The following is a 26,086-nucleotide window of genomic DNA, read 5'->3' as shown; positions in this document are numbered from 1 at the left end:
ATGTGTTTACTTTGGCAATACACCTAGGTTCCTAGGAACAGGTGTGCAAAATAATGTGCACTTTAGTTGTCTCCTTTAACCACCATGCCAATTTTAGTGAAGGCATGACGGTAACTGACGTTACGTAACTGACGTTACGCTTACATTTGCCATAGGGTTTACACATGCAAAATCATGATTGGGAATAGCTATGTGATATTTCATAATTCTGACCATTCAGAATGATTTGGTTGATATGGAGCCATACCTTGGTTAATCAGTCATAAATACATAATGAAATGAAACAGTAGTCCATTTTCTTTGTGTTCTATGAAAACTTAAAGGTAAACATGTCAGTAACTGACGTTACGTAACTGACGTTACACATACTTTGCTGTGGGGTTTACAGAGAACTAATTTATTTAACAGGTTATTATACTGCTGCAATGTACCAGTGACAATCCCAGGCAACTACAGCAACAAATTAAAACAAAATCTAAAGACACAATAATATTGGGTGGGCCCCCCCCCCCCCCATGCCATAGCACAGTTGGGCAAAAATAATGTAAATGCACAAGAGGATATTTCTTGACATTTGTCTGAAGATTAAATTTTTTCTTCAACATTTATGATTACACAGAGCCATTAATAGATTAAGCAGTTCCAAGTATAAATATATTGACATGACTAAGGGCTTTTTTGTTTGTTTGTTTGTTTGTTTGTTTTTTAATGAACAGGAAAGTTTTTATCTACATAGAGTGCTCCACCCATAACACCTTGTAGTACTACACAAAACATGGATATTTTTGTGCTTGAAAAAAATATCAAAATATCTTCCAGGTCATGGGGAAAAAAACATGTATCAACTCATAAATATGCATAAATATGTATGAAATCTATTGTGATATATTTCTCCTTCTTTTCTTTATTTTACTCATGATCTCCATCATCAATTGATTTAAATGAAAAGTGTCGCACTTTTAATATTTCTCTGTGAAGAAGAAAAATAAATGCCTTTTTGGTCAAAAGAGCATTATTGTTTTATTCCTAGCTTGAAGTAATTTAACTGTTTTTCTTTTCCTTTTCACTGATATATCACGGCTTGCAAATACATTTGAGATACCAAGAAATCGGACTTTGCAACGAAAGAATACTAAAATCAATATAAAAAACTCTTCCTGTTCATACAACTAGTTATCGTGTGTTGTATTACAAAATGTCCCTGCATGAATAGAATAAAGTTATCAACAAATACACACTGTATGAACAATTTTTTTAAAAAACCCAATAGAATCCTCTCTCACTTTGAGCAACATCAGTGTTAAGTTTCAAACAATAATGAGTACATGCCTTACGTACCATAATACAAGATCAGCCATGTTAACTACACCACACATTTAAGTGCAAGAGAAGAAATATCTGTTTGTGCATTTGCCTTGAGGTAGAAACTTGACTAAGCTTCCTGAAAAAAAAAAATGCCAGCAAAAGCAAACATTGGTGAAGATCGTTAAACTGTTGGTATACAGCTGTGCAGAAGTTTGTTTGTTTGTTTTTTTTTTATAGAAAATGTGGTTAATATGCAATCATGTCACTGATTAGGCCTACAAACTTTGGGAGCTTTATCATCCTGTAGGACTCGGAATGTACTAATTTGAGTGCATATACTGCATGTGGCAAACTAAACTTCCAGATGATTTAACCTTAAACTTGTGCTGAATCAAAAATCGAAAGCTCAAGCCCCCCTTCCCCCCCCCCAAAAAAAAAGATAATCATGGTAAATGAATAAATAAATGAATTTAGAAATAAAATATAAAAAAAAAAAATATCCATGGACATACCATGGTAATGACATCATTTCCTATGAAAGGGATTGCTGCTCTTTGTTGTAAGTTGACTTCCCAGATGTATTGAAATGGCCAAAAGTCAAAAAATTTGCCTCAGTTATAATTACTGTCATGGTAACTGACGTTACATACTCGTGTATGACGTTTCGGTAACTGACGTTACACATCTTGTAGTGTTCATTTTGACTCTCCAGTATGCCAAGTATCCTTATTTCTGGTATTAAAATAAAGGCATATGGGCATACATTAGAAATCCCAAGTTACATCATACAGCTCACTTCCTTTGATGAATAAACTTAAAAATTCCTTGTTTTTGGTAACTGACGTTACATCCATCATTATCAAAGTAATTAACAGTTTTTATCAAATTCTTTAAAGCTACCAGCTTTTTTTTCTATCGTGTGGTAAAAGACTTCTCTGGTAACTGCATACATATGAAAGATTGTTGTTTAGAGTACTAATAAAGTGGATATACAGAGAGTAAGTTATGCGACAATACACTCTTTTCACCATTGAGCTATAGGCATATTTGGGCAGCCATTTTGAAAATCAAAATGGCCACTTTTATTGAAAAACATAATGATTCTTAAAACTTCACCTCAAGTACTGTCTGAAAATGTATGGTGTTTGAAACAAATATCATTTTGAATTTTTGGCACCTGTGTCCTAGTTACCGTGGAATTGCCCTTGTATGTACATCAGTGGTTAAGCATTTATTGCATAAGAAGATGTTCTTTAAGAAGAAAATATATGTTTTGATGCCCTTTGTGAAAATGTTCAGTAAAAGAGCTTAGACAACCACAGACTTCTGGTATTCCACAGAATCTCAAGGAAGTGTATACTGGGTACAGAAAGCCTTTGCCGTATACGGTGTCACAGATGATACACATGTGGCAACATGAATGAGCCAGTGGTAGCAAATTACAGGTACAAGCTATCTTCAAAAAGACTTGTAATTTTTCGTAGACTTTCCTGCTCTAAAAGATGTAATATGTGCAATGGAATTGGCATGTACTGCATCTGAGACAGAGGTTGAACAATTATCAGATACTCTCAGTCGTTCCCTCTCAGACATGGTGTCCCCCAGGGGTCTGTGGTTGGTCCTTTACTATTTCTTCTATACACAGCCCCTCTATCTTTGGTAATCAACTCTCAAGATATTCTACATGTTATGTATGCCAACGGTACTCAAATTTACATAATCATACAACCAAATACCCAAGTCGAAGCACTCTGCAAACTTAGTAGATGTGTTGATGATATTAAGCAATGGTCTCGTGAAAATTATTTGAAATTGAATTGTGTCAAATCAGAGTTTTTAAGTGTTCATTCTCAGTTCAGGCGGGATAGTTCTCTCACAGAATTTTCCCTTGAAGATAGTACTATCCCCATCTCTCAGTCCGTCAGAGATCTTGGAGTTATTGTAGATAAGCATCTGAACTTTCAACAACACGTTAAGAATTCATGTCATTCTGCTGCTTGGGTTATTTGTAAAATTGGTAAAATCCATAAGTTATTGGATCAGTCTTCGACTGAACGTCTCATTCACGCATTTGTTTCTTCTCATCTTGACTACTGCAATTCCCTTCTTGTTGGTCTCCCTGCTTCGAGTATTGCACCACTTCAGAGAATTCAAAATACAGCTGCTAGGCTTGTGACCCGTACAAAAAGATCTGACCACATTACTCCAGTTCTCCAATCCCTCCACTGGCTCCCCATACATCAACGTATCACCTTTAAAATCCTCCTTACTGTTTATAAGATATGTAATAATCTTGCCCCATCTTATCTTAAAGACTTAATTTCCTTCCGCTCCTCCACTTCAACCCATTCTCTCCGTTCTTCCTCCACTCTCCAATTATCACGTGGTCCCCGCACCTGTACCCGTTATGGTGATGTGGCTTTTTCTGTTATTTCCCCATCTCTTTGGAATAAACTCCCTCTCTATATATTCGTAATGCTGAAAATGTTGATAAGTTAAGTCATTGTTGAAAACTTATCTGTTTACTCAATCTTAATTCTGTTGTTGTTGTTGCTGTCATTATATCATAATATGTACATAATTCTGTATTTTACCTCACTGTCATACTTTTTTTTTTCTGGATTGATGCGCTTAGAAACATCAGTATTAAGCGCTATATGAATGTTATTCATTATTATTATTATTATTATTATTATTATTATTATTATCATCATTATCATTATACTTTAGCAGTTCCCAAAGTCATCATGAGCTTAATTTATTATGAAGAGGTTACAATATAGATCATTCAAAGGATGATGCACACGTCAGCAGCAGACATTGTAGGACAATTTGGGGCAGGGGTAGTTTTATTCAAATGAAAACAATGAACAAAAGCAATTTTTGAAGATTTGAAGAGAACTGTACTTTTTTTCATGAGAAAGTGATTTTGTATGATGTGAAATAGGCACTTAAGAAGCCTTTTTGTTATCACATGTTAATGATGTGGCATCATATCAGTTACTGGCTCTGAATATGAAATTTCACATTTGTCTGTTGAGCACTGTATCCCATGTATTACAATGACACTGTTCCTACACATCCTCTTCTTCGATATAGTTAATGTACTCTTTTACATTTTAATAGTAAATTGTTATTCTTGTTCATGCTGTCCATTATACAGTACTGCACAGGGGATGCCAGTCATGTATCAAAGACTGCTATTTTTAGATTCCTCAACCTCTTCCAATCAAAATCTGTGACATGAAATAGGAATAATGTACAACATTTTTGCTCATGTAATTAAACATTTGGCTGAAATTGATTTTTTTTTTCTAGTTTTGATAGCCACCTACTTTTCTCTGACAGTTGATAATATCAATGTTCTCTCCCTATTCAAGGCAATATGACCTATAAAAGTAGACCATGCTTACTATCAGGGTGCATCAGTTGTGTTGTCATATATCACACTTCCTGGCATAGGCTATTCTGGTCTCTAATATTTAAGGTGAGGCAGTTGTTTTCAGTGTCCTGAGGTATAAACACTGCAACTTTCCTTTTCCCCAGGTCAAGTCTTTGGGGAAGTGTGCACAAGTTTGGTGATAATGCATTTAACACTCGGCTGGCATGATGCCAGTATCTCCTCTGATCGAAACCCAGTTCTAATGATATCATGTCTCGGAGTGATTATCCCAATGAGAGCTGTTGCCATTAGACATATATGTATTGACGTATGACAAGACAACCTCTTGATTAGGATCAGTCCTAGGTCAATGGGGAAACAATGGATCTTAAACCATTTGAATTACAGTAAATCTCTTCTTGTGTCCACACTTCCTGAAGCACTAAAGCAGCACCTCCCCCCAAAAGACAACATCGTCAACAAAGAGAACTGTAAAACATATTTCTCAATTATTTAGTCCCATTGAAGTAGGTGTTACACATGACAGATGTATTATCAGATACAACTAATGCAACATCGTTTATGTGAGGCTGTTGCTTCACAGAAAGAGTCTGATTAATATTGTTTCATGTTATTTTAGAGCACATATGTTTTGAAAAGGTGAATATTGTGATATCTTTTATATCTTTCCAGTAAGTCATACTTTAACAGTGTGCTTTAGTGGCTTTGAAAAACCCTGGATACACTGTAGTAAAAGGCAGTAAGTATACAATTACACATTTATGAGCTGATTCATAGACCTGTATGTCCATGTTTTATGTGAGTGGAAGTGCTACTCCAGAATTTGGTCGTCTGCCAAATATTATGTGTAGGAAAAGAACCTTCAATTTCATCCAAAAGAGACCATGGAGTAAATGCCATACTTAAGGAGAACAAGGTGGTAGCACAAGAATAAGATGGTCTAGACCCTTAACAGAGGGGAGACAAGGTAGTATATGTTATTGAAGCTAGGGCCAACTGCAGTGTGTCTCGCAAGGGGATTTTGGGAAGTTCACGGAAAATGAAACCTAAACAAATGGATGGGCAAGATGGAAAGTGAATCACTAGCCGCATTATGCTTAGATCTCAGTGTATGCAATATGTTGTTTTGATGGGATGCTTTGAATAGTTCACAGTCACTGGTGACACATGTATTTGTCTGTTGGGAATAAGTAAATTGGCAAAAGTGTTATGCTGCACCCAGAACAAGCTTCAACTGTACATCAACAACATGCCTCTCGCACTGTATGATATACTCTTTTGTAGCTCAAAACAATGTGACGATCCAGTTATTTGATTCAGACTTTTGTGGGTTTCTTTGCTGTTAATTCTTCTTGATGACTTAGTTTGCTTATTGATATGAAAGTGAAATGAAGCTCATTTGCTTCTCACAATTTCGTGACAACAAGCCAGATTGGAGCTAGAAGAACGTAGTCCTCTTAGGCCCATCGTCTCACAATGTCATAAACATTGTATACTGACAGGTTGCTATAGGGACTGACAGACTTAAATGATACCAGTTTCTCTATTTTGAACCACATTAAAAACATACTGTATACGCTATATATTTCGCAGGGGTTTTATTTTCGCGAATTTCGCGAGTCGGGAGCTATTCGCGAAATTAACAACACGCGAAAATAGTTACTAGTACCTTCCAAAATGAATCCCTTGCCTTGATGATACGAACATTTCACTACTAGTATACCATGTCATGGCTTACCGAACAGACCATACTGACTAAGCTTGTTTACGTACATTTAGCACGTCCTTTTTTCCATGCAGTGTATAACTAGTATCATTCTTATTTGCTAGTAAGTTGAAAATTCACACTTTCTTTGCCACTTCATATTTTCGCTGGTCCCCCAATCGCGAATTTAACCACTCGCGAAAATGTGTGACAGCGGCAATTCGCGAAAATTTATGTACGCGAAAATTATAGCGTATACAATAGAAAATCAATGATTTAATAAACTATTTAGAGTAGAAAAAAGCATTATGCCAAATTTCACTCGCTAGTGTTCAATGCTTCTTGAGTTGTGCTAATTGGATTCAGCTATGATGATGCCATACTGCAGATGAAGCCAGTAGTTATTTGGGATTGATAGTTGAATGGGGGTTGCCTGCTTTTAGTATTTGAAATGTAGCAGCCTTTATTTTGAAAATCATCAGACCATCAAGAAAGTACAAATTATGCTCATTGTAATGTACAATGATAAATGTACATTGTAGTTGTGGTATACATCACAGTATTTACATGGCCACGATGGAGGATCATGTAGGTCCTATTTGATAAGACTCTGTCAGCTGAGGTAACTGGGTGACACCTGAGGCACTCAAAGGAAAATGGCAGAAAAGTTATCTAACTATTAACTGCTGCCACACTCAAAAAGGATTCGAGTCAGATATTAAGAGTGTTTCTTTGATACAATATTTTGGAATTTGATGGCCTTTTACATGCTGGCTCCTCTCTTTATAACTGAAGATGTAATGAACCAGCAGTGCCTGATAGATCACTATATATATTGATATTCGGGCATCATCAACCCCCGCTTATGCTGTTACCATGTCCATAGGGCAAGTGCTTGATATGATTGTGTAACTTAGTGTTAAACTATAAGTATTGACCGATTCTGTGACGCGCTATGTGTATTTTTGGCATGATAACTGGTGTTGATTCAATGTTGTAATACAGTCTGTAAGGCTTGAGAACTGTTTGGGTGACAAAAGACATTCATCTTATTTCTTCATGAATTGTTTGAAAAATATAATTTGTCAATGCTTCAAAAAGGTTGCACAAACTTCTGAAGATCATGCCAACTGTTACATGGGTATGTTAGACCAGTAGGTATATTTCTTTGGAAAAAAAAGAAGAAGAAATTAACAAACAAAAAAAAGCAAAACCTATAACAGTTCAGAGTTTCAATGTTAAACTTGGGTCTTTGGCATTGTCTTTTAATCCAATATTTACTTGCACAACCCTGATATCCTCATGATTTATCACAACCATTTGCACTTGTAACTCTGCCAAGCTGTGGTTAGACGATGCTCAGGAGCAGTGCAGCATTCTAGTACATAGATACATGAAATCCAAACCTGGGAGTCATTATCAACCTGTATCCACTTACAGCTCGCTTACAGCAGGGATACTGCCCCCACCTTGGCCCCATCCAGGCCAGAGTTTACAGCTACATGTCCCCTTGTCAACTGGCAAGCTTGCCTGAGATGCCTTTTTAAAGGGAAGCCAGAGGGTTTTGAAGAAAGGAACTTTTCCAGTGTGGTTTCAAACGCATGTGCCACCATCTATGTCCCAACATTTTTAATTCAGAGTGGGTGAAGGATCACTTTTCACAATAGCCTTTGAATTAGTAATGTGCCCTTTGAAATTGACAACTTGCACGGAAGAAGTGAGGACATAAATGTCTATAACAAGTGATAGATGTGCAAAATACATTGATTGCTGTTTAATGTAGTAGGATGAGGTTTCCTGTATGTTCTTTGAGGTAATCGCTAATGTATTAATTGTGCCTCTCACTCACAGTACACTGTATCCTATCATTTTGGGATCCCTACATGTCATTCACAAAGCTGTATGGATTTCCATAAAAAGAGATACCTGGTTACATTCACTGCTGATCAATAATTTGCTGTGGAGATGTAGGTTGGGATCATACCAAAAGTGCTCATGTATGAATGATACCCAGCACTGCGTGGCTAACTGTAAAAGCAAAGATGGAAGAATTCCCCCCCCCCCCATCATCTGGGATGATAAAATGACTACACACACACCATTCAACAACTGTAAATATGCCTTGTTGTGTCTATATCATTTTTGTAACTGGTTGGTACTCTTCCAGATAAACAGCAAAGAAGAAAACTTGGCAATAGATAAAAGCAGTGATGACCTGATGTACAATTGTACTCGTTCATGCTGAAGGGATTATGAATATAACCTCTTGTTTGAAATCTACATGTTTGGGGGGGGGGGGGGACGGGGGACCATCATCACTGTAATGCCATTAATCCTCAGTTCCTTATCTCAGGTCACTGCATTCATTCAGTTGATTAAAGAAAGAGATAGGGCAGAGATGTTTCCCATGTCTGAGCTGGATTTTGTGCTGTTTGCACTAATTTGGAACAGGGATGATTAGTTGCTCCTAGGGTGGTTAGCTGTATGTAGCTGTACCGGTTTGCTCTGATCACGATGGTGCAGTATGGGAAAGCCAGCTTGAAGGCTTTGAGGTGAAATATTAACCTGACAATGTGTTTGCTCACATTGAGTGTTGGTGTGGGTGGATTAAACACGAATATTGATTTACCCAGGCAGGCAGACAGACAGACAGACAGAGTGGTCTCTCAAGGGCATCCCGTAATTCAGTCTTCATTTACAGAATGCAAAATTATACAGCGATTGGAAGCAAGACCGTATCTTGCAATAATTGAACGTGAGCATGTGCAGTGTGTTCATATTCAATTGTGCATGTATCTTTGATTTGTAGTTTGGAAAAACACAGAATGTCAACTGTTTCCCATAAGACTTTTATATGAATTGATATTCCAGCAATGCTTGAGAAGTGTGAATCGATGCAGCTGACAGGAACTTTGCTATACTAACATTAGTCTTCTTACCATTGAAATATTACCCATTAATTTTGAAGTGGCAGTCAATGAAAATAGTATCAGTTTAATCATATTTTTTTTTTTTTTTTCAGGAGGGGGGTGGGATGGAGGTCAGTTTAAGTGTCTTAATGCAGAGTGGGTGTAGGACTGTTAACTTGAGATTTTCCTATTCATGTGTGAGCTCTTTCATATATTATACATGTATGAAAATTGCACTGTCAACTCAATTCTGTCAGTGTGTATTTAAACTAATGTGTATTAAATTTATATCTATTCTCTCGCTCTATTTTGCGTGCCTTTCCAGATAATTGCCAGAGCAGAGTACTTGAATCGTCTTCAAGCCAGAGCTGCGAGGAAAGGGCAACTGTGAACGGAGGGCCCCCTGCCAATGAGGTCACAGATTCAAGCCTCGGTCAGGGCCTACCTAACATATTTGACATCCTCAAGGTAAATAGTCTGAGAAGCGAGTAAGAAGTGAGACGGGTCTTGCTAATTTACGAGTCACTTCCATTCAGTTCAGTCAAATCTGAAGCAGGTTGTGAGTCATCTCAAATCTTTTATCCTTGACTGTACACATTTGAGAGCTATTCCATCACATTAAAGTGAATTTCTACTCCCCCTGATGTGCATCCCTTTGATGCTTTCAGCAGGTCGTATCTCATTGACGAAGGACCCCTCCATCGCAATTCTCCCGTTTTTATTGTCTGCCGGCCCTGTCAAATCTAGCCATGCACACTCTATAGAGCCTGAGATGGCTGCATGCTCCAAAGGAGGAGAGGGGGAAAAGTCGGGGGGGGGGGGGGGGGGGGGGGGAATCAAAGAGAGGGAGAGTGTGAGCGAGCAAGCAAGCGAGAAGGTGAACTGACTTGAGCAACTAAGTGGAATGGAGAATCAGAGGGAAAAAGTGGTATTGTTGCATTCTATGTGTGCCTGGGAGAAGATAATTCTACCCTCAGGCCATTTCCGAAGTGCAGGGTTGCATGGCAAGGGAACAGAAAAATAACGAAGGGGAATAATCTCTCCTTCATGTCTGCATTTCATTTGTGTTAATGCATGTGTGGGCATGGGAACACATTAGAAAAGCATATGGGAATGAAAGTTGAAGCTTTAAAAAGATGAAGAAGCAGACGAAAATGTCATGCAATGATGGTTGGTGCCGACAAAACAATGCATGTCTAGGGGGCCTTACAAATGTGGTTAGTGCCATTGTAACAGCTTTTGGTGACCAACATTGCCAAGAATTGGGCATGCTCTTAACTCTCTGCCACTAATAGCATGTAAGTGAGAAAATATTCTTTCTTCAAATATTTGTTCATATAATAAAGAAAGCATCTGAAAATGCATTTTGTTTGTTGATAGCTTTATTTGTATCACAAATATGCTTCTTCAAGATTTGGTGTTTTATCATTTACAGGTAGCGTTAAATGAAAATCATGCAGAAAGCAATATACCAGTATTTGTGTGTTTGCCTGGCATAAAAAGACAGTAGACCCAGTGACCTATTTTGTTTGTCAAAATCAAGTATATTTACATCTCAAAGAAAGAAAGAATATGTAATTCGGTGTTTATGGTGTTTGTTTGTTTTTTTCGGGGGGGGGGGGGGGGGGGGTTAGGGGGATGGGGAGGAAGGGGTTGGGTTGGGGTCTTTGTTTGATGCTGCTTTTCTTGTGTAGGGCTTATATTTTCTGCATATGGTGTGCGATGACTGTCGATGCTTGTTTTGTTTCTCTTGCATGCTCTGTCCCTGTATCTCTCTCTCCCTCTCATTCCCCCTCTGTCATACTGTGAGATCGGCGCGCAACAAATCAATTCATGCTACGTCTGGCATATGCAGTGGCTTTTCCAATAATGGACAACGACATGTCATAATGTCAGTGCCTTGGGCACTCGTGGGGCAGACAAGCGAAGTGTCGAGGACTGACAAATATATAATTGCTGTTTGGTTAAAGGGACACATCGTGCACACATGATATACAAATGCAGAAAATGTTCGCATGAGCCAATACTGAGTTGCTAAAGCAATGAACATTTTCCCTCCATAATTGAGGGATCCCTTAATTTGAATACATATGCTCATCTTTGTTTTGTTTTGTTTTTTTTTTTTGCAATTTTATAACTCCAGCTATACCCTGTATTTATTTACCACCGAATGTTTTGCTCTGAAACCAGATCATGTGAGACAGTTGATAACATTCCTTGACATGCCCCAACATGCCACTTCTTTTTTAAAACATTATCGGGAAATGAAATAAGTTGTTGTTTTGTTTTGCCACTTGTGCGAAATTATTTTCAAAAATACCTGTAACGGAATTGTTTAATTCATATAGTGGTATGCATGTGTGCACAGTGCTCTAGAAAAGACTGACATTATTGACATAAAAATAATGTATTTTAAGAGTATTCTTGCTTGATTGATGCTACGCCATAATAGTGCCGGGGGGGGGGGGGGGGGGATGCGAGGAGGATCTTGCTCTTTACCAATCATGTTGTTTTAGATGTAAATTGTATTTTTTTTAAATGACACAGTAACTCAGTGTTTAGTAGTAGGTATTAATGTCTCACCAAAACAAGATTTATCACATTTTATCTTTTTTTTTCGAATATTTTTGTCATGATGCCATGATAAATGTAAAATCTTAACAGTACACTGACATTATATGCTGACACGTAATTTAACTGTTTTTGCAGGATAAATCTGCGACGATTGCAAGCAAGCGCGATTGTATTCAAAATCACGTGGGAGACAAGGCAGAGAGTCGGGTAAGAATAACTTGCCTGTGTAGCCCTTTTACTAACTAGAAAACAACAAGAATAAGCAAACAGCTTCCTAATGCCACTATTGGGGACACCCTATACAACTGCGCACTCTTCATTGGTTTATATCGCGCTGTTCATCTTGTCAGTCTCGGGGGCCTTCTATGCCTAGTGTTTGTCTTGTGAGCCTTCTTTGCATAGTGTCGGTCTCGTGAGCCTTTTTGCGTAGTGTCGGTCTTGTGAGCCTTTTCTGTCTGGTGTAGAACTCATGGGCTGTATTTGCGTAGTGTCAAATTTTCAATGTCGATCTCATGGGCCATATGACTTGCGGGTGTTGGTTTCGTGGTATGACCCCCATACATTCGGTCTTGGCAGTGCACTGTCTAGGTGTATATCCAGTGTAAAAGCCTCAATGCTTATTTAAGTTCTTTTTTTCTTTTTCTTTTTCTTTTCAGTCAGCAAAATGTGGTTGTCTCTTTCTGGATTAGCCCTTGCCAAACTTAGACTGAAAATGGGTGAATTCCCAGCAACAAGTCATGGTTTAATTGTAATGTTGAGTAGATAGTCCATGCATCACTTTTAGTCTAGTGAACAAGACATTTTATATTTCTTTTATCTTCTTTTCCCCTCACTTTGTTTTCTTTCTTGAAAGGATGTAAAATGTCTTTACATCCTTTTGTCTTATTCATTTTCTCTTATGTCTGTGTTAATGTTTGTGTTTATCTCATTGTGATGTACAATATTTGAAATTGCTGGTATGTTGTATGTACCCCTGTACTTTCCAGTATATAAATCTAGACATATTGTCATGTCTCCGTGAAATTCAAGCTCTGTCTCTAGTTCATGCCTTCATGCTTATCCATCCTTAAGGAATATATGAAGCATCAATGGCACTGACGCCAATGATGTTCATGCGGATACTAAACACAGTTACTACATTAATGATATTCTTCAGTGCGGGACTGCATCTGTCTCACAGACTGTCTTATCCATAAAAATATCAAGGACCCAATCATGGAGTTATTACACGACTCGTTATTACACAAGGAAAATTGCCTTAAGTAACCGTAGTGCTGGCGTGGGCATCAAATTATTTCCTCATCAGAAGGGGTAATTTTGTCAATATGAATGATTTAATGTGCCACAGTCTGCTAAATGCATTCACTGCTCACTGCAGAGCCCATGGCGGTTGAAATCTAGCCATGGTTAATCAAAAGAAGAAGCTAATCTGTGAATATGCTACCCAAGCAAGCAGGTATAGCTTGTAATTTGGGCAGGAAAGAATCTTGACTGTAGTACCACACACATTTTTGACTGATGACACCATGAAATCATCTGGAGTTGTCAGACAAAAGTGAAGATAGCTCATATTTAGATTTTTACATGTGCATTATGTGAACAGGAGTACATTTTAGTGCCAGCAACTTCTATCCATTCACATGCACTTATTTTTGTGTAATTACATAGAAACATTGAAATTTTACAAACTGAGAATGAGTCGTTCCTCCATGAGCATATCGCACAAGTGCAGTGCTTAAAGAAAACAGCGAAACAAGAAACGAGAGTGATGACACTAAGATTAACAGCAGATGTCAAGGCAAAATGATTTCTTGCTCTGGCTCTTAGTAAATTAGAATTATTCGTGAATAACCAAGCATTTTCTTCAGAAATGTGTTTATCAATTCAAAATTGGAATGTAGGCCTGTGTCATACTATAAAAAAAAAAGATTTCTTTAACTCTGCTATAGACAGTGGGCTATACTGATTTAATCATCCACCATTTCTGCTAAAATCACCAAAGATGTTTAAAATACCCACAGGCCAAGTTTAAACATGAAAATGCATTAGGACAGAGGTCAGCTTGTAAATCAGATGCATGCAGGTTGTGCAGCTATATCTTACATGCTCTACTAAATTCCTGCCATTAAAAACTTTGTATCTTTGTATCTCTTGGAAGGTTACATACATACGTAATTAATGTAAATAAGTGAAGTCTAATCCTACAACATATTTGGTGCACATCATCGGGCATCTTTTCAGAGCTCACCCCTCCCGAGTCCTCATCCATTTCCGAGGGCCCAACAAATGCTCAGGAAAACTTCCCTTATTTTGTTGATTCCTCCCCATGTCTCTACTTGTGTGCCGTAATCTCCTTGCATCTCTCTCCCAGCGGAAACAGGGACTAATGGATGAGTCATGCTAGCACAGACACCCCCTCCCCAGACTACATCTCCCCATCTCTTGTGTCCTTACCCCTCCCCCTGGATATATCTGCCTGTCTGTCTGTCTGTCTGTTTGTCTGTTTCTCTCTTTTCTTCCCCTTGTCAACTGCCCATTTCCTCCCCTTCCCAACACAACTCCATGCTTCTCTCTCTTTTTTTTCTCCTTTTGTTATGTGTCTGTCTTTCTCAATAATGATAATAATAATGATAATACATTCTGCTTATATAGCGCATGTTACATTGAGTCTCTCTGCGCTCACAACAATTCCTATAATAACAATACAATGAGAAAATACATATATGTAATACAATACAACTGACTACAACAACAAAGAAATTACGAAGAATGACCAAAGTATGGATTAAATAAATAGGCCCTACGTCTTTAGTTTAGTTTTGAAAGTCTTTTTAGCTCACCTGAGCCAAAGGCTCAAGTGAGCTATTGCGATCGCCCTTCGTCCGGCGTCCGTCGTGCGTCGTGCGTCGTCCGTCGTCCGTCGTCCGTCGTCCGTCGTCCGTCGTCCGTCGTCCGTCGTGCGTCGTGCGTAAACTTTTTACATTTTCATCTTCTTCTTGAAAACCCCATGACCGATTTTCATCAAACTTGGCAGGTAGCATCCCTAGGGGGTTAGGAACTCAATTTGTTAAAATGGGCACCTTGCCCCACCCAGGGGGCCCCCAGGGGGGCCCAAACCCCCCAAAATTAAGGAATCTGTAAAAATCTTCTTCTCTAGAACCAGAAGTGATAGAGCGAAGTTAATACTATGAGTTAGTACATTGATGACTGTAGTTTCAAGTTTGTTCATGGCAGAATCAGGGGTGCCCCCCTTGGGACCCAGGGGAGGGGGGTGGGGAAGGGTTCTAATGGGGCCTAAATTGTACATTTTCATCTTCTTCTTGAGAACTCCATGACCCATTTTCACCAAACTTGGCAGGTAGCATCCCTAGGGGGTTAGGAACTCCATTTGTTAAAATGGGCACCATGACCCACCCAGGGGGCCCCCAGGGGGCCCAAACCCCCCAAAATTAAGGAATCCGCAAAAACCTTCTTCTCTAGAACCAGAAGTGATAGAGCTAGGTTAATACTATGAGTTAGCACATTGATGACTGTAGTTTCAAGTTTGTTCATGGCAGAATCAGGGGTGCCCCCCTTGGGACCCAGGGGGGGGGGGTGGGGGTGGGGGTGAGGAGGGGTCCTAATGGGGCCTAAATTGTACATTTTTATCTTCTTCTTGAGAACCCCATGACCCATTTTCACCAAACTTGGCAGGTAGCATTCCTAGGGGGTTAGGATCTCAATTTGTTAAAATGGGCACCATGCCCCGCCCAGGGGGCCCCCAGGGGGCCCAAACCCCCCAATTGAAGGAATCTTTAAAAATCTTCTCTAGAATCAGAAGTTATAGAGCTGAGATAATACTATGAGTGAGTACATTAATGACTGTAGTTTCAAGTTTGTTCATAGGAGATCCAGGGGTGCCCCTCTTGGGGGTAGGGGGGAGGGGGGTGGTTGGAAGGGTCCAAATGGGGGCCTGAATTGTACATTTTCATCTTCTTCCTGAAAACCTCATGATGGATTTTTGTCAAACTTGGCAGGTAGCATCCCTAGGTGGTCAGGATCTCAATTTATCAAACTGGGCACCATGCCCCACCCAGAGGGCCCCAGGGAGCCCCAATTCCCCCAAATTAAGGAATCTTGAAAAAATTGGGCCCTTATTGTACATTTTCATCTTCCACTTGAGAATGCCTCGTCTTGTTTTCTATCTCTCACTCTTTCCTTCCACACAACCCACGTTTGGTCCTTTCCCCTTGAATGTACATGGCATGCACCCATAACTCAAAAGCTAGATAATATAAATCTAATTGTTTGGTGTGGGTAGGGAAGGAATGTTATATTTTCACACCAAGTATCCTTTTGAAATCAATGGAAATGAACCAAAATTAGCTGGAAAGTCCAATATTAATGCATTGTATATATCTTTACCTGAAAATGTCATGTAAAGACGAATTTTGAATACTCAAATTGAAAAATATGAACAAAGTAGGTTATAATAAATCATTAACCCTTGACTCCGAGATTAAAGTCAGATCTTGGGCAGGATTCCTGGTATTCGTATAATATTTTTTGCTTGAAACTGATCACAGAATGAGAAGATCAAAGGGTGTGACATGAAACTCAATTGTATTTTCTACAGTTCAGCAATTGAGCTTCGGTTCATGTAAGTGTATGATCAGGGTAAGTATTGATCAAAATATGTCTTACTGTCTGTTCTGATTCCAGGTAAACCGAAGTTCTGAGGAAACTCAGGGAAGTGGATCAGGGCAAGAAAAGTATCAGGATCAGTAAGTCCTACAGTTATTGTCTTTTACTTTAACCTTTATTCTTTTTTTTCCAACATTTTCCTTCATAGTATTGTACATTCATATTATTGTTTAATTACTATTTTGTTGAATACAACAACAACAAAATATAATAACATTAAATCAAATATGACTGCTTGGAATAGGGTCCTATGCAGGCTTACCATAATGTGTCTGGGCAAATGAGTCTTCTATTTTTAGCTCGAAAGTTGAATATCAAATAAAAGCCTTTAAAAAAAAAATGATTGGTTTTCAGCAACACACAAGCTTTTCAACATAGAACTGTTAAGTAGAAATGTCAGTGAAATCACTTTCAACCCTTACATTGGACCATGTACATGTATGCACCATCGTTGAATGTTATTACTGGTATAAATGGTCCAAATGAGACATTGCTGTTTATCAGTGATCAGATCAACTAGAACCTAGTTGTTGTGAAGAACATGATAGGACAGTTGGCTTGACAAGTGAACTTGTCCAGTTGTTGAACAGATTGTTCAGTGCCTTTATATAGGTTGACGAGGATTTTCCTCTGTGGCCACCCTTTATTTATCTGACCCCCTTTCCCCTTTCACTTCATTTCTCTCCCCAGGGCTGAGTTTGAAAGTTCAAGGACAAGTGTCTCTTTGAGTCCCTCTGGAGGAGGAATTCAGCACAAGGTAGCCCCTCAGAACGGGATCTCATCACTGCGTCCAGATTGTATAAATGAGGTAAAGGAACAGACACATTAAAAAAACAACCACAAAACAAACTTGTTAGGGCTAAATGCAACATATTTGCATAGTGTTGATTGCCTTGTGCCTAGTTTCCATTGTGTGCAGCATATTTTCAATGTTAGATGTTTCCCCTGTATTACTGGTGGTTTTATCAGCAATCGAAGCCCAACACCTAGGAGGAAATTGCTGTGTATGATTGTCGTGTGATGCCTGTTTGATCAGTATGTTTGTCTGAACGTAATAAAATATTATACTGTGATTGACTAGACCTTCCTCCTTTGGGGAACATTAATCAAGACTTCTTGATTGTATTGGAGTCTGATGCTTCACATAATTCATAGATATTGATGTACTTAATACTGCTATTAATATGCATACACCAGTGTGATGATATGCCATCTTCTGTAGCCACTCTCTGAAACTTAAGTATTTTAGTTTTTTATATTTTTACCTAATAAGTGATGTGTGTGTGTTCAGAGCTGGGTGTGCTTTTCATTACAACTGATAAACATATTGCCCTACATTGGGATGTGCTTTATGACATGCATGTCGAGTTCTTTGAGATTGCCATAAAACTGATACGTGCAGTTGAGTGTGTTGTGAGAGAGGAAGGGGGGGGGGGGGCAACAGCAAGAGAAGGAAAGAGAGAATATGTGTTTCTGTGTGTGTGTGCATGTGTCTGTAAATTGAAATAGCAGGATGGTGTTGGATGTGGGAGGAGGGAAGGCCTCCTTTGATGGCTGATCCAATTTTGTGCGAAGTGAGACCTGGTCTGCAAGACCACCCAGTAATCCGAGATAGCCGACTATACAGGGCAAGCAGGAATGCTACACCTCGACCTTATCAAGTTCACTCACAGGGATGTATGCACATACATGCCCGTCCCTAGTACACGTACATGTAGGCATTTAAAGTGTTGAGGAAGGGGCTAAAATTCATTAGGGTCTGCATCAGTGCATGAACTGGATTTATTTTTAGAAAGAGAGAGAGAGGAGAGAGGAGAGAGGAGAGATGTACACAAAGACAGAAACAGATGAAAGGAGAAAGAAGAGGAAACCTTGTTGCTGTAGCTCACCAATGAACTGTGGTAAGTGGCACAGAAGATGTCAGTACACATCTATGCCCGTTGCCAATTGTATTTTCATCTCGGCTAGAAGATTGCCAGAGGCGCTGTTTATCTGCCTGCAATGGAAACCCTACCAACAAGCTGTGCAGAGGCACGCCACCGATAATGGATTCCCTTCTATTTGTGGACAAGGACATAATGGGCTATCTGATTGTCTGCAACGTGAATCTTTCATGCCCATAGGCCTACAGATTAATTGACTGTGTGTGTGTGTGTGTGTATACATGTGTATGCGCTCATGTGTCCAGCAGGAACTTGTGGTATATGTGTGTTTATTTGGTAGTGCGTGAGTGTTTCTGTGTCTGTCCGTTTGTTTTTGTTTTTTTCCAGTCTTCATAATGTACATGAAAAGAAAGTACACTGTATTTCTGCTGAATGCTAACATGATGAGAATCAAAGATTCAAATATTTTTTGCAAAAAGGCTGTAGAAAAAAAAAAAGCATAGTAGTATTCTTGTACACAGGTTGCATAAGAGTCCCTTGTAGTTATAAATTCACTGTTATACCTTGAACCAGAATAGTTTATTCTACACATCTTGAGTGTTTGGACTGTTCTTAAGAATTTATGTTCATTTGTTCCTAGTGATTGTCTTTCAGGATGATTTATGCTGATATGTGCAATATTAAACAAGACAGCCTTCCTACAGCTTGTATCAGCCTTTGATTTATTCCCCTACCCCACCCTGCACATACGCACACACAAAGATATATATCAGCAAAACATAAAATGAAATGTGAGTGCATACTTCCTGTGACATTTTCATGGAAAAGCACAGCCACTGACAATGTATTTCTTTCTCCTTCACATTGTCATTACTACCTCTATGCTGTCTTCCTATATCCATTCAGATTGCCTGCAAGGAGCAAAAAGCCAAAGGTGAGCTCTCATAGATCGAACTGAACAAGTAACAATGAAGGTGTACCACAAGCATGCATGAACTGTCACAAAAATCTCGCAGATGTGTTTCCTAGAAATAGAGAGGATTTGTGTGGTTTGTCAAACCCTATACTGCCTGTCCTTCTGAAATCGATTGGATGAATGATGGGACTGGATATGAATAGAATATGGCTATGCGAAAGTAATTGCCCAGGGCACTTGCCTTGGCCAAGAGAGAAAGTATTAGCCATTGTTATAATGTCATTTGATGCTCTAGAGACCCTGTAGTGCCTTTGACCAGGAGTAACAATATCTTCAGTATGACATTTGAGGAAATTTGAACATATTTGTTCAGAAGAGCACACAGTATCTTTAATATGTCCTAATGTCTGATTGATAGAGGGGTGTTATTTTTTTTTATAGGTAAGAGAAAAATAACAAGGAAGAGTTTTAATTTTAGACCAGAAAAATAAAATTATGAATATGATTAAAAATCATGATAGTTTGTGAGTCATAGAATAAAGATTCTAACATGCATTGTCGAGCAAACCCCTCCCACCCCACCCTCTGCCCCCCCCCCCCCCCCCCCATAAAAAAAAGGAAGGGACAGCGTCACAGTCTTTCATTCAAAATTTGATTGTTGGATTGTACAAGATGTTTATTTTATTGTCTATGGCATTTTGCCTTTTCAGAGTCTACTAGGTAAGCATGTCGTAGTGTATGGCACATGCTAAAGGGATCCTCAGTTCATGAAATGATGTACCTGTATTGTGAATGTTGTAACTTCCCTTCCTGTTTGAAAAGGCAGGGGAGCATCAGGGTTTTTATTGTATGGCAATGCTGGGCTGTGAAGATTTGTTTGTTGTTATTTTTTTTTCCTTGTGCCATGTAGCATCATATAAGCTGTTGTTGGCAAGACCTGTCATTTAATGCTATGCTTCTGTTGTGTTCTGACCACTGCTATTGTTTGCTGTAACCTCTGTTATTCTGTTCCGGAATGCATTATGTAATAAGTAGCTGTCCTTGCAAAGTGTTGTCCATGTTGGGGTGTTCAGATTTTGCATTGCAAACATTTCTCCATAAACCTTAATGTAGGTATTGTTCGTATTGTAAGTTTTGGCGCCAGAATGGTGTAACCACTGAGCGAAGCTCTTACCCTTCACAGTTGACAGCGTTCAGATTTAACAATTGAATTGTGATGTTATGCCATTTGTTTTATAAAGAGACATTCCTTTGTCACAATTTACTCATCTTTGCTCGATCTGTGTGCCCTGCCTGAGCCTCTTTTCTTCAAAAGACTTGCATTGCTCAACAAGTCAGTTCCTCGTGTGTCCTTGTTTCGCCCAAGCAGATATTGACCAAGCCAAAGTTTCAGGAGAGAACAGAGGAAGCCTCACTCAGTATAACGGTCAGGGGTTAGAGGGCTTGCAGGTAAAGCCTACCAACCAGCAGTCTGACAGTAGCGTCAACAATTCAACAGGTGTGTTTGCAAATTTCACCATTCCACCCCTCCCCCTCTGCTACTTACGCCATTTTAACTTCACTTCTTTGTCCTTGCATTCTCTTTTCCCTTCTTTAGTTAAAACACTGGTTCTAAGATTGTACCCCCAGCTCCCCCCCCCCCCCTTCCCATAAAAAAGAAGAAGAAGAAGAAGAAAAGACAGTGGAAGATTCAATAAACCAGTTATCTAATTTCCATAAAGTTTTCAACATTTTCTGAACTTTGTCCTTTTTCTTTCCCTTGCTCCATGATGCAAAGTCCTTCAGTTGATTCTGTTGACAAAGCTCTCCACAAAGACAAAACCTTGTGGTAAAAGATTGCAGCATATCATGTAGTCATGTAGCTGCAGCTGTAGATCCTTGGCATATTTTCATAGCAGAGCACAATTTCCAGAGTTGAAGGAGGTCAGACTTTGTATACAGCTTGATTGACTGGTATGGCAAAGGTCATTCAGCGCCATGAGCTCATTCTAATCCTTGCTCAATAATATTTATATTACTGCAGTGGTGTGCTCATGTCTGCAATGCAGGGAAACACAGATAAAGAGATGTGTATGCTGCAGAACTCTTTCATTTTGATATTCATTGTATTCTACAAATATTTAATCTGCTATAGGGTCATTGGGGTGGGTAAATTAAAGTTACTTGCTCTGAGAAAAACAAAGAGGCAATATGGTGCAATGGAAGTCACTGACAAGGTGCCCAAGTTTCACCTTTCCACCTACAGTAGAAATCATGATAGCTTACGTTGAAATTTACTGTTAGCATTGTCTGCATCATTATTTCCAGCAATAATAATGAGTCAGTGGCCGAGAGATGATGGTCAGAAGGGGCCGTGGTCCAATGGACCGGCGGTCACCTCTGGTGGATGGACATCTATGGATACAAGTAAGTTTTCATCATGGGTCAAAAGAAAAAAAAGAAAGTAATTCTAGATAAGCTTCCTGTCAAAATTTGCTGCAGGTGAAATCTTCTTTGAAGTACAACTCCACATGATGTTCATGAATATGCTGGCAGAAGATTAATCAAAATTGGACCTCAAATGTTTCCAAAGAATTATGGAATTTTGAAAATTCACACAATTTTAGAATTTTAGTGTCAACCACATGTGCAAATTTGAGGTTCTGTGACCTGAACATAAATCTGGACTAAATTTCCCTGTTTTCCCCCTTTATTTTTCGTTGTTGTTGACTTGAAATAAAAAAACAAAACAAACAAAACAAAAACAAAACATTTACCAGTTTTACCCCTCGTATGAAATTATTTTAGTCTTGTGGTAATCAAGTAACAATGATTTTTTGAGCAGAAAGGGGTGAAGCTGGTCAATCAGCAACCAATAATTTTAGTGTTCAAGCCATTGGGAGAGTGGTGATGTGATGGCATCGTCGCCTCTTTTTTGATCTGTGTGTGCAGTTGCAACCAAAACCACTACTCTGTGAAAACATTTCAAACATGAAAATTCCAAAGCTCAAGTCTGCTTTTGTTGAAATTTGTACCATTTCGTTTGATTTTGCTCTTTTGAGGTCAGCTTATTATACCCCCACCCACACATATTGTGTCGGGGGGGGGGGGGGGGGGGGTATATAGGAATCACTCTTGAGGTGAAGTGGCCGGTCGGGCGGGTGGGCGGGCGGGCGGGCGGTCGGTCGGGCGGGCGGTCGGTCGGTCGGTCCATTGCAAAATCTTGTGGGTCGAACTCCTCTCTCATTTTTTGAGCAATTGACCCCAAATTTGGCATGTTTGACCACTATCAAAGGTAGATGTACAAGACACCTTTTTCGTTAGTATCACATAATGCGTTGCCATGGCAACGGCATATTTTTATAAAAACTTGTGGATCGAACTACTCTCTCATTTTTGGAGCAATTAACCCCAAATTTAGCATGTGTGACTGCTATCAAAGGGAGATGTGCAAGACATCTTTTTCGTTAGTATTGCATAATGGGTTGCCATGGCAACGACAAATTTTAAAAAAATCTTACAAAATGTTGTGAATGGAACTCCTCTCTCATTTTTTGAGCAATTGACCCCAAATTTGGCATGTGTGACCACTATCAAAGGAGATGTGCAAGACACCTTTTTCGTTAGTATCGCATAGTGTGTTGCCATGGCAGCGGCATATTTTTGTAAAGACTTGTGGATCGAACTACTCTCTCATTTTTTGAGCAATTGACCCCAAATTTGGCATGTGTGACCGCTGTCAAAGGTAGATGTGCAAGACACCTTTTTCGTTAGTATCGCATAGTGCGTTGCCATGGCAACGACATATTTTCATAAAAACTTGTGGATCGAACTACTTTCTCATTTTTTGAGCAATTAACTTCAAATTTGGCACGTGTGACCGCTATCACAGGCAGATGTGCAAGACACCTTTTTCGTTAGTATTTCATAATGCGTTGCCATGGCAACGGAAGATTTTCATAAAAATTTTACAAAATGTTGTGGATTGCACTTCTCTCTCAGTTTTGTAGCAATTCAATTTGAATTTGGAATATGCGATCAATGTAATGTATATTTGTGCAAAACACCTTTGATGTGTGTGTTAATAAATCTGTTGCCATGGCAACAGCAGGTTTTTTTACCAATCATACAAAATTGTGTGGATTAGCCTAACTCCTTCACTTTTCAAGCATTTGGCTTGAAAATTGACACATGTGACCACTATGGTACGTAGATGTGCATACTTACTCTTTCGTCATTGTTGATCATTGTGTTGCCATGGTAACAGCATAGTTTGAATTGAAATCATACAAAAATATTGTGGATTCAATTAACTCCCTCAGTCTTAGAGCATTTGACTTGAAATTTGGCACACATGACCACTATAGTATATAGATGTCAGGGATCTCGCCAGCGTATATCACCCTTGTCGGCCCCGACAAGCGTGCGGTTTGAAGAAGCAATTGCCGACAAGGGTAAAACTTGCCGACAAGGGTAACACCACGCGTGAACTTGCCGACAAGGGTAACTTGCTTGACGAGCTAAGTTCGGACCAATTTCTCGCCTTTTTCAGTCTTTATTATCTGGCTAGAAAAGAAGCTAGATGTTGAAAGCAGCAGCAGTTTACATACTTATACAAGCACAAAAATTTACCCACGCAGTCACCGCACCGATCACAACAACGCGGCTCAACAGAGCGACGTACTAGCTGATATCAGGGAGGTCTCACCTCCCTGCTGATACACACCACATCACACACTTGCTCACTCACATGCGCTCTGATTTGGGATCCACACACACATGCACAAGCACCCAGCCGGCCACTTACAGCCGCCTGCATGTACAACGGTACAGTGTATTGTGAGAGGGAGAGAGAGGACGGAAAGAGAGGGTCGGAGGCCGAAGGAGGCTGAGGAAGGCTGACACGTGCTCGCTTGTTGTCACGCTTGTTGTCGGGTTACGCAAAAACAAACGATATGAAATGCATGCCCCCCTCCGCCAAAGGTTGTATTTTTTTTTTGGGGGGGGGGGGCTGCTTTGGTTTGTTTGTTAGTTTGTCTGCCTGTCTGTCTCTCTATTCGCAAAATAAGTCAAAATTTGGGAACAGATTAGGATGAACTTTTCAGGAACAGTTGGTTGGTAAAATGGCGCAAGGAACAGATGATTAAATTTTGATAGTGAGCAGGATTTATAATACCACCGAAATTCACCGCCAGGATCCAGGATCTTTGGACTTTGTTTCGTATATTTGAAAAGATTCGTATCAATTCTTTAGGAATCATTGCCATCGGCAATGACGCAAAATTAGATGCGTTCAAAGCATTGCCGCAGAGAGAAAATTAACTCCATTTTTCGTTAAAAAAAGAAAAGAAAAAAGAACGTGCAATGGAGTAAGCAAATGCAAATTGTTATTTAGGTTTTGGTAGTTTCAGTGGGTTATTTTTTTTTCAATCTAAAAAGCCATGCGTTCCATTCTAGCCTTTTCGATTTCTATGGATTTGTAAACGTCATTCGTGAATATTCCATTTTCCTTCTCCGGGCCGAAATTTATAGTAATTCTGTCATGATGGTCTTTCAAGTTCAACGTATACGTAATGCTCCATGTGCTTCTGGCTTGGTTTGTTAAAAGGTGGGTTAGGGGGCCTTCATGGGCAGAAAATAAATGATGATCATTCATCAATGTTCCCAGTTGGTTTACATGCTATGTACACGCTGTTTACGACCACTGAAGCAAGGTGGCAGTACGCGCGACATTCTTTCTGACACCTGGCTTTCGTGGAAATGTCATGGAAATTTCCACAAGCCATGATATCAAGTTTCCCCACTGCTTGAGGTCGTGCTTTTTTTATTCTTCATTACGAACATCAATTTGTTCAACTTGAAAAGTGTAGATAATTTGCTTTGAGGACGTGTCTCTTTCTTTTTTTTTTCATTGCAGCGTCGGTAACATTTTGTTTTGTTCATCGTCCCTGCATGGCAGGGGTTCATGGGAGGGAACGATAGGAATGACTGGGGAGAAAATAAACTGAAAGAAGGAAGCATCTTTTGAGCGAGCTGTCTTTGTTTTTCTCTACACCAGCATCAGTTATCGCCAACAAGATTCATTTTTTTTTCGTTACTCCAACAGATTAATGATAAAATGATGCTAGAATCTTTATTCTGAAGGTTCGTTAATCCAAAAATGATTAAGAAAAAATGTCCGTTCATTTCACGACGAAATCAGTTTTGTTATTTCGAACGTTCTGCCAGTGAAATTTTGGAATAAAACGACGGCACAAAAACAGCGTGTTTTCGTACTCTAAGGGTCTGTTATTCCGACAGAAGTAGTAATGATGAAATAATAAATTGTAGATTCTTTATTCTGAAGGTTCGTTAACCGAAAATTGAATAAAGAAAAATGTCCGTAAATTTCAAAACGAAATCAGTGCGTCATTTCGAACGTTTTGCCAGTGAAATTTGGAATAAAACTGCCCAAAAAACAGTTGCACTTTTCTTACTCTTTGGGTTCGTTACTCCGACAGATTAATGAAAAAATAATGCTATATTCCTTATTCTGAAGGTTCGTTAATCCAAAAATGATTTTAAAAAATGTCCGTTCATTTCACAACGAAATCAGTTTTGTTATTTCGAACGTTTCTGTCAGTGAAATTTCGGAATAAAACGACGGCACAAAACAGCGTGTTTTCGTACTCTATAAGGGTCTGTTATTCCGACAGAAGTAGTAATGATGAAATAATAATAGATTCTTTA

General features: G+C 39.1%; 1 protein-coding gene across 3 annotated transcripts in view; it reads left to right on the top strand.

The window, feature by feature from the left end:
- LOC139725146 (uncharacterized) overlaps positions 1-26,086 on the top strand; it is a 109,247-nt gene that overhangs the window by 62,128 nt on the left and 21,033 nt on the right. For 2 of the 3 annotated variants that reach the window (XM_071636235.1, XM_071636232.1), the window contains exons 6-12: positions 9,648-9,790; positions 12,032-12,103; positions 16,598-16,659; positions 17,270-17,387; positions 19,369-19,396; positions 20,748-20,876; positions 21,686-21,784. In XM_071636235.1, the coding sequence (XP_071492336.1) occupies positions 9,648-9,790; positions 12,032-12,103; positions 16,598-16,659; positions 17,270-17,387; positions 19,369-19,396; positions 20,748-20,876; positions 21,686-21,784 (651 nt within the window). The remainder of the gene's footprint in view (positions 1-9,647; positions 9,791-12,031; positions 12,104-16,597; positions 16,660-17,269; positions 17,388-19,368; positions 19,397-20,747; positions 20,877-21,685; positions 21,785-26,086) is intronic. The other variant, XM_071636234.1, reaches the window with a different exon arrangement.

This window comes from Diadema antillarum, unplaced genomic scaffold (genome assembly GCF_040938485.1).
Source record: "Diadema antillarum isolate AM-2024a unplaced genomic scaffold, OU_Dant_1.0 seq00000016_RagTag, whole genome shotgun sequence".
Classification (NCBI taxonomy): domain Eukaryota; kingdom Metazoa; phylum Echinodermata; class Echinoidea; order Diadematoida; family Diadematidae; genus Diadema; species Diadema antillarum.
Note: the sequence above shows the minus strand (reverse complement) of the source record. Positions and strands in the feature narration are given on the sequence as shown.